General features: G+C 39.9%; 1 protein-coding gene across 1 annotated transcript in view; it reads right to left on the bottom strand.

Annotated features, from left to right (window-relative positions):
* Positions 1-1,771: 1,771 nt before the first annotated feature.
* Positions 1,772-9,432, bottom strand: part of csgalnact1a (chondroitin sulfate N-acetylgalactosaminyltransferase 1a) — a 29,663-nt gene continuing 22,002 nt past the window's right edge. The window contains exons 5-8 of the mRNA XM_035608665.2: positions 7,006-7,184; positions 6,809-6,903; positions 6,478-6,559; positions 1,772-3,963 (exon numbers count right to left, since the gene is read on the bottom strand). Of these exons, the coding sequence (XP_035464558.1) occupies positions 3,668-3,963; positions 6,478-6,559; positions 6,809-6,903; positions 7,006-7,184 (652 nt within the window). The 3' untranslated portion in view covers positions 1,772-3,667. The remainder of the gene's footprint in view (positions 3,964-6,477; positions 6,560-6,808; positions 6,904-7,005; positions 7,185-9,432) is intronic.

Here is a 9,432-nt window from a genome sequence, read left to right as displayed (position 1 = left end):
TGCTGCGTTCGGGGACGACAGTAAACGATCGGACATAAGAGGTTTAGCCTCATTTGCGGCCACAAGCCAACACCTAAATAGCAAAACTTAAATAAAAACACTAAAGGCGCAATGACACACCTTTGGGGACAGTAATTGGTGAATACATTATGACCCCAAAACTCCACAAAAACGATGGACAAACTGAAACATTGGATTTTGAACAGAATTCCTGTATTTTCCAATTTCTCTCAAATAAAGAGAGATACACTTTGTTAATGAATTGTATGCCTCTCGTAAATTCTTTAGAACTCTTTCAAATTAGTTATAGATAATTTTCCACTGAGCAAAACAAACTGTAATAAAACAAGTGTAACCTGTTGAGTTTGTGAACTTTAGAAATTTGCATGATTGGCCCAGCTTGTTCCTGGTAATGCTCTGATAGCAGGGCATATATGTATATTTATTTCTGATGGTTATATTTACCATGGCCCGGCAGCTCAGAAATTATCAAACACTGACACTGTTATTGGCTCACTGACCCCATCTAGTGCTCTGGAGGGTGAAATACAAAAAAAAATATGGAAATTGCGACGAATATCAATAACTCCAAGATCTTCACATACTGTATGTATTAACGTTTCAATATTGATCAACAAAAAGATACTTAAAAACAACATTTTTCATATGTAAATAATATCAAGTGATTATTAAATGACTTATCAAAATGTCCCAACATTTCCCAGGTCCAGCTTGTCCATTTGTGAGAATTTGCTGCTACTCTTTGTATTATGTGACAGTAAATTCAACATACTTTCGTTATGATCCACTGGTAAAACAAAACAAGTAAATTTATGGAATCACCCTGGGCTTTAGAAAACAGTGACAAATGTTTTTGACTTGGGGTGGGTGTGTGGGGGTTGTTAAAAGCCTTTTGGGACTCTATGGGGAGTGGTGGGATACTAGTTGGGGCTGAAGACCACACATTTGAGAAAGAGAAGTAAGGGGTTGTGGAATTCGAAAGAGGTTAATTTAATAGATCTTTACATTTACTTGGGTGTAACAGTTTCGAAATTAAGCTGCCAGTGGCATAACACATACGAAACTCTGAACTAATGGTTGGCATGCCTGTAAGGAATATGCTACATTATTGGAGAGATGCTAAAAGTCTACGGATACAGGATGACCACAAACATCATGTTGGTGTCTTGCTCTGGTTTAGGGGCGAGGGGCCCTTTACGCGCCTGTGCCCATGCAGGGGCCCATTGTGTTATAATCTGTCTAGTCAAACTGTTTTTTTTTAACTCTTTTAACAGGTGCTACAAAACTAACAAGAGAGTGAGCAATGGAGCAAAGTCAGCACACACAATGCTGAGAGGAAGGTGTGGTTTGTCCTCTGAGTGTCGCTGCTTTGTGTGTTTCTGCTGTTCGCTCAGAAAAAGAACCTGATTTAAATGTTTCGCTTCATAAGTCTGACTTGATGGTTTAAAAAGTCAATATGTGTTTTATCCATTTGCATTCTTTACAAACAGGGTCTTTTTTATGGAGATCCAATTCAATATTGCTCTTCCCTGTTTTTCTGACAGATACAGGAAAAAAAACAACTTTTAATAGTATTTAAATGTAGTGTCATGGCTTGATAAAAAAAAAACAGGTTATTGGTGAAATGACCTTACTAAAACAACAATTGTCAATAAAATTATATATATATATATTTACATGTAATTATATAATACATTATATACACATGTTTATTATATATACCTCTTAATGTAAACAAATTGGAACAAAATATATTCAATACACAAATGTTTTATTCAACTAATTTACATGAAACCAAACAAATAACTTCAAATGCAAAGAAAGAAATTGGATGTATATTATGTCAAGGAATGTTTTAATGAAATAATAACAAAAAAAAGAAGTGCCTTTTTCACATCTTACAGATTGTTTTGATTGGATTGAAGAAGTGCTGGAGAAAAAGTTATGTGTGACTAAATGTGGAAAAATACAAAAGTGAGCAACCGTCAAGGTGGTTTATGATCATCAGAAACAAAAATATGATAATCAAAAGGCTCATTCTGACTTTTTAAGTCATCGTCAGTGTCATGACAGTGAACAGTATAACTGTCAATCCATGATTTTTCCATTATGTGTCCACACATTATGTGACAAAAACAGAAATCAGCCAAAATTATGTTTTATCTTTTGAACATAAAAAAACATTAAAAAAATGTTTAATCATATTGAGAGCACACATACATAACTCTTACACTTAGAAGTATAAGTACTCACAAATAACTATAAGTAATGCAATTCATGGCATATTTTCCTTTGACTCAACACCAACTCTCACTTAATAAAAGAGGTGAATGGCACACGCACACACACACACACGCACACACGCACACACACACACACGCACACACAAACACACGCACGCACACACACACACAATACTGAATTTTGAATGACAACAGAGAAAAAACAAACCTTATAAATGGTGACATTTACAAAATAATACCAAGCATAAATAATAAAATAAGATAGTTAAATCAATAATTTATAAAAAAAAATGTTTTTCATGGCCATTGCAGGCTTTGAACAAGTCCTTCATTGTTTATTGACCTACACGTTGTTTCGTTCTCAGTCCACTAGGTGGCTCTGTTTCCCTACATTGAAATACCTGCAGGTTGCTTTAAATTGTCACTGGCCGTCCTGAGGAGACAGTGCTCAGGTTTACTCCACACAAGGCACACGGTTCAGAGATGTTGCACCTCAAAGTTAGGCCCAGTGTTTTCTGTCTCAAAGGCCTTGCTGCCGTTACACAGGAAAACACAAATGGACGTTTGAGTACAGATGGATGTATCGGGCAGAATCAAGTCGACTAAAGTTGTTTAGTTATGCACAAAAGTTGTTGAGATATTATTGCCCAACTCGCTTTTATTTAGCTCACCTGTAACGGCATGTTGTCCAGCTGCGACAGAGCAATAACAATGCTCTGAACCCTGCGACATTTCCTCAAAAGAGTCTTCACATTTTTCATTATGGCAAATTGTTTGACGCTCTGGGAAATATGCGTATTCACGCTCTTTCTAAGAGTTATGTGAGAAGACTGATACCTCTCTCACATCTGTACACATATGAAGTTACATCCAGTAGCGCTTTAACTTAGCTCTGCGTGAATACTGGCAGTGGTGGAAGGTAACTAGGTGTATTTACTCCAGTAATGTACTATGCTAAATATTTAGTACTCTACTACTATAACTATATAACAGTCACAGGGCCATTTTCTTGGATGGAATACCTCAACTTGTAATAATTTAAACACATTTTCATGATTATTCTATCATTCTTTTTACTTTTTCAATTCGGGATTTCTAATTGTGTGATATAAGTGTTTACTCGAATACTTTGGTAGGCTTTTTTTTCATCTTTGTAGTACAGAGCCAGACCCTTGTTTCCAGTCCAAATGCTAAGCTAAGCCAACCACGCGCTGAACTCCAGCTCCACATTTTTTGCGAACAGGTGAGAGTAGAATTCATCATCTTGTTGAACTCTTTGAAAAGAAAGCAAACAGGCAGATTGGGGGAAAAAAAAAGTTGAACTATTCCTTTAGAAATCGGACACAGCTCAGATCAGCTTGTCACTTTGAGGCTGATTACAGTCATCGCAAGTTTCTTCACCTTCAAGTTTTCTTGGGGCTGGAGTTGTGCTGCTGTTTCTGTTTGCGGAGGTGAGCCTCGATCTCTTGCCTGAAGAACAGCATCCCCAGCTGGCCGTGCGAGGCCTCGTTCATGGCCTTCGACTGCATGCACATGCGATACTGGTCCGGCGGGAGCTCGTCGGCGCAGTGCTTCTCGTGCCACAGGTGGAACAGGCCTCGCGACGGCGCTCGCACCACTAGGAGGTTGCTGTGGACGTACTTCCTGTAGAGGTGGACGTCCTCGCCGCCCCAGCCTTTGATGTCGATGTCAAAACCTCCTACGAGAACAGAATGCAAATGCAATGTAAAACCTTTTTTTATTGCATCATTAAATAACCGGTGGTAATGTAAAGAGATTTCCAAACCTCTTAATATGCAAAACACTTTCCTAAGCAATGCTTGTTTTTCTGCACTGCTGATTATGAGTCCCGATTAGAGCGGGCAGAATGTGATCATAATCAGTTTTCTCTCCACGCCGCCTGCATGGTTGGTTGTTTATGAGGGGAGCAGCGCGGAAATTCTGGACTGATAACAACAGTTCTTGACCAGGCATGTTTAAATCTGCATCTGGACACGTCTGGATCATCATGTCTGCTTCTCGGCTCCCACTTTGTGTCACACACGCACGCTGCGGTTTTATTCAGATCTTTTTTCCCTCTTTCTGTCTCCCAATGCACCGGGGTTAAACAGAGACGGTAGGAATTTGAAGCCAGCCGATGAATTGTTGATGAATTTGTTTGTGCGTACTCATGGTCTAAATAATATATTCCATTGAAATTTCTGATGAACGTGAAACTGCACACCCACATTATGCTTTTAAAGGAGTGACAGTGTTTACATACACACCTCTTTTGCTTTTATGTTGATGTTAGCATTATCTTTGTTTTTGTTTTTTATCATACATACTATGTTAGTTTGTTGTCACTCATAGGTCAAAGGTCATTTTCTGCATGTTCATTTTATATTTTTCTAATTTTGTAAAATTTTAACATTAATTAGGCAGAGGCACTGTGCTCTCTGCCTCCCTCCACACTGTGCATCATATATCTTGTTATTTTCTTTTTTTTAAAAACATGAAAATAATTGCGAAACAATCAATTAATCGATTTTGAAACGTCTGAGAAGATTGATACCACGCTGTTGTCTGTATGGTAAATATGAAGCTATTGACAGAATCTGGTTAGTTTAGTTTTACATTAACACTGGGAAAAAAGGAGGAATCAGCTTCCCTAAAAAATAATCAATATAACCAGCAAACTAGTTTGTTTCATCTGTATAAAAACAAGATTTCATGGAAGCCACTGTGCCTGGCCATGAAATAGTCCACATGTAAGCCCCTGTAAAACCACAACCTATTGTTTTTGTACAGATCCAACACACACAACAGGTCTTACAAATGCATTCCGTCCTCTGTGCCATCTGGAGTCACAAGCGTTCTCTCATCGGACACTAACATTTGGTTTTATTGAGGCACGTGAAGATCGCAGATTGGGTAAAAGTTACGCCTTCAATTATGTTGAAGGCCCTTTGACCTCATCGATGCAAAAGTAACCACTTAAGGTTGAGGTTGGGGAATGACCACGGTTGAAGACACAAGGTAAATAACAGAAAATTAATGTCATACAGTGTCAAAGTTGTGTAGTTCTTTGTAGGGCTTTGTCACTTCATTGTAATGTGTCATTCTGTTATTTTTCTCGACACAATTTTTGCATGAATTAGTGAGCTTCAGAGGTGCTGGAAGGCTGACTGTGTTAACTTTGGACAGTGCTTTATGGAAAAATAAGTTAATCTAAGCTAACCGGGCTCTGGTTACATCTTTACTGCACAGGCATGAGAGTGGAATCCATAACTTGCTTATCCATCAATTTGTGTATTTATTTGGATCCACGTTACCCAACAACTACTCTTGCTTGGATCAAGAGGACAAAAAAAACAAAACAACCCCGCAATTTCATGTGATTTTGCAAACCAAAAGAAAGTGAAAGCAATACGACATACATGTGCATGTACATATGCTCATACATAAATACATGCATGTAAATCTTGGCTGGAAAGTAAACCTATTCCTTTGAAACAGACCTTACGTTAGACAGTTCCTTTTTCACAGTAGCATATCATCATTTCACATTATTATTATCATTATTACTATGATTATTATTATTATATTCAGGGAAGAGTGACTGAGCAATAAGCTCTTTTGACAGCAATGCCCTGAGATCACATTCAAGCCGAATATACGTCATTTATTTATGATAATAACCACACTGTCAGTAGTAATAAGCTGATGAAAAAAACATCTAATAAAACAAATACAGTAACGGGCATGTCTGGCAGGATCAGCACACGGCGATGAAAAACAATAAAACTTTGGAGGGAAACCAAATTGATATAAATCTGCCTTGCGAGCCTGATCTAATATAATGAGGGAGAGGACGTGGGGCAGTGGGATGAGATGCTAATATATTCTGCTACTTCTGCTCAGAGCTGTTTCGTGCAGAGTAATATAATAAAATCCTATCCGAGTTAGGAAAGTTACGTAATGTTGAACCATTTGTGGTCTGGTGATGTTTTTTTTTCCATTAAGTTATGGCACCATTAACATAGCTGTGAATATTTTTGTCGCCATCCAGGGAGCCAGTTTTTTACCCTCCGTTATGCAAAACGCCTCTGCGCAGATAATCAACCGCCAGGAGGAACTGTTTACAAATTCCTGCATTGCAAAGTGAGACGCGGCGTTGGGTTTAGCTGCAGTGCCCATTGTGCTGTAGATGCTGTTGTTCTGCAACATTTACCTATGTTGATGAAGTCGGACCTGTACTGGCAGGTCATGCCGAAGCCGAAATCCCTCCAGAACCCCGTGTCTTTCTTGATCACCTACAGGGGAAAAAGAAGTACAAGTCTTACAGAGCTCATAAACAAAAAAACTATATGTGGGCTTGTGTGGATTAGTACAAAGGAGCAGCAGGAGAGGAGAAAGATTTCCCAACCTCCTGTTTTCAAGAAGTGGTTAGCAGGGTGCAAGAAAAAGGAAACAGTGAAGATTAGATTTGATCGGTGTGTGTGTGTGTGTGTGTGTGTGTGTGTGTGTGTGTGTGTGTGTGTGTGTGTGTGTGTGTGTGTTACCAGCTGCTGCTCCACAGTTGGGATGTGTTCAAGGCTTCCATAGATCAGAGTGGGGTTGTACTGGCTGAATAACACCGGGTAGAAAACCTTTTTACCTGAGACGTAAAGGAGACAGCGCAGTCAGTCACAACTAGGAAATTATTTATCACGGTGGGTTTGGGTGTTGGTGTGTGCTCTGGCAGGCGAGCGGGTCTCACCGGGCTGTGTGTTGAGTCGGCAGCTGTTGAGGAAGTCCGCGGTGAAGTAGATGTCCACGTCGCAGAAGAAGAGCAGCACGTTGCCTCCCGTCCAGGCTCGGGCCCCGACGTCTAGACCTCGTCCCCGAGAAAACTCCTCGTCCAGCTGCAGCAGAGTGTAGTTCTTAAAATTGACTTCCCTGCGCATGCACAGCGAGAGAGAGACGGAAAGGAGAAGTTAGCTTTCTTACAGCAAAAAGGGCAAAGGCATTTGGTTTTCGGCAAATGTATTCAAAACCAAAAGTCTTATTGAAACTCTCCCTGGTGAAGGTGTTACTTTGACTGGAAACAGAATATATGTCGGGCAGCAAGATGCAATTTCATGGAGATTTTTGTCTCTTCTTACGTTTACAGATTATTACAGTTTTTTCTGATTCTTGATATTTCGCACATTATATAATGTCAGATATCCAGTCCCTCCTCCAGTATATCACTACTTTTTATATATCCATTGCATTAATCTATTGGTTTGTGCTTGTCTTTTTAAATCTCAATCATTCTTCCTTCCCTCCTCCTTTTTTAAATTCGATTTTGATTGATTTTATTTTCCTTTTTAATCCATTGAGTTTTTCATTTCTCATTATTTTATTGTTTGCTCTCAATTGTTCTTCGTCTTTGGTAAAGCATTTTCAAATTGCTTTGCATTTGAAGGATGGCACAGAAAATACATTTGCTTAGTTGATGTGCTTTGGTAACGTTTTGTTTTGATGAAAACATCATACATCTACCTAATTGAACAGAAAACTAATTTAAGAAAGGACACAGACAAGGGAGAGAGCACAATTAAAATGAAATCACTGAAAAACGCAGACGTAAGAGGATGATTGATGTGTTGGCAACTGAGACAAAAGTGTCCAATCTGCAGCCCAACAGTTTGTCATTTTCCACATTTTGGTATATCAGTATGGCGCAATAATCCTGAGGCTGGATTAACAAACAAGAGAAGTCATTTACGTAATTTGCTTTGAAGGTTTCAGATTGACTCAGTGGTGATTGGTCTGTTGTTATTTAATTTGTCCCCCCATTTGCTTGGGAATGTGCATCACTAAAGTACGATCGACCACTAACTGAAACGACGAGGGCCTTGAACTGACCCCTTGCATTTCCACTTGACAAACAGACGAATGACCTTTTGACCTTGGTTTGTGAAGGTACCCAGTGGCCAATACAAGTTCATCATAAATGCCTTAATCATTTCAGTTGATTTTTGTGCTTACACGATGCACATTATTCCTAAATAAATTTGTGTTTAATCAAATTACATGAACTAATGAAGCATGTCACACACTGGGCCGTATAATTCCTAAGAACATGAGAACTGGTTTGTTTCTGTAACTCAAGGCAGAAAGATCATCACGCTACTGTGTGATCCGTGCCTAATGGGTATGTAAATACAACAGTGTGGGAAGAAGCTGACGGTCATGAGGGACCCACAGTCCAATTTTGCCCCCGGGCTTCCCTAGTGGGTTAATCTGGCCATGGTAATCCCGTTTTCTCCCTTCTCTGCCTTTGGCATTTTCCACCCAAAGATTAAAACATAATGACCTCACGGAACGTCTCTGAAAAGTTCACGTCAGCACGAACTCACCAAACATGTTCATGAGCCGACACCCCGCCGTTCTCTCTCGGATTGAGCTCATGATATGGCACTTTAGCTTTAACTGCCACCAAACATTCCTTTCACGGGGATAACAAAAGCTTTGTCCTTCACTTTTTTTCAAGGATGTGAGTGAGGGTAAAGAGGAACAGCTGGATCCAGATGTGCGCGGCTGGCCCCTTTTTCCAAATAACCACAACAATTCACTCTGTTAGTGACTAATCCTTTACTCATGCGTGCACATGCACAGATGCTGGCACACACACACACACACACACACACACACACGCACATGCATCGACATCAGATAGAGGTGACTGAGGAGAAACTGGCTCACACGTCTGAATCCGAGGCAGAACAAACAGGATCAAACCCCTTCCCTCATTCATGCGAGGCTGGGGGACATCGCACGTCAGAGGCAGACGTACACAGCTTTGCCAGAGGAAACCGGGACGACTGGAGGAAACGTGGTCAGTTTGTTTTTGCCTGAGGCAGCTTGAATCACGCTCCCCACATTACCATCTCACTGCTGCGTGTTTGAGTGTGTGCGAATGGTGTGTATCAGCATGTATTTATAAGTACTGCTGTGTGAAATGCTTTCGTCTCTCGCATCCATCCTCTTTAGCCTCTCCCATAATGATAATAAAATCTCTTAATCCTGAGTGGCCCCAAATCCCAGAGCAACATAAAACATGACGCATCTTATTTGTCTGTCTGAATAACACCTCCAGTCGGCCAGGAATGACAGTGTGCTCACATCCCCAAAAAATTTCAGATGACTTCAATTACTG

The sequence above is a fragment of the Scophthalmus maximus genome, chromosome 20, assembly GCF_022379125.1.
Source record: "Scophthalmus maximus strain ysfricsl-2021 chromosome 20, ASM2237912v1, whole genome shotgun sequence".
NCBI classification, from domain to species: Eukaryota; Metazoa; Chordata; class Actinopteri; order Pleuronectiformes; family Scophthalmidae; genus Scophthalmus; species Scophthalmus maximus.
This window is presented reverse-complemented; position numbering and strand designations above follow the sequence as displayed.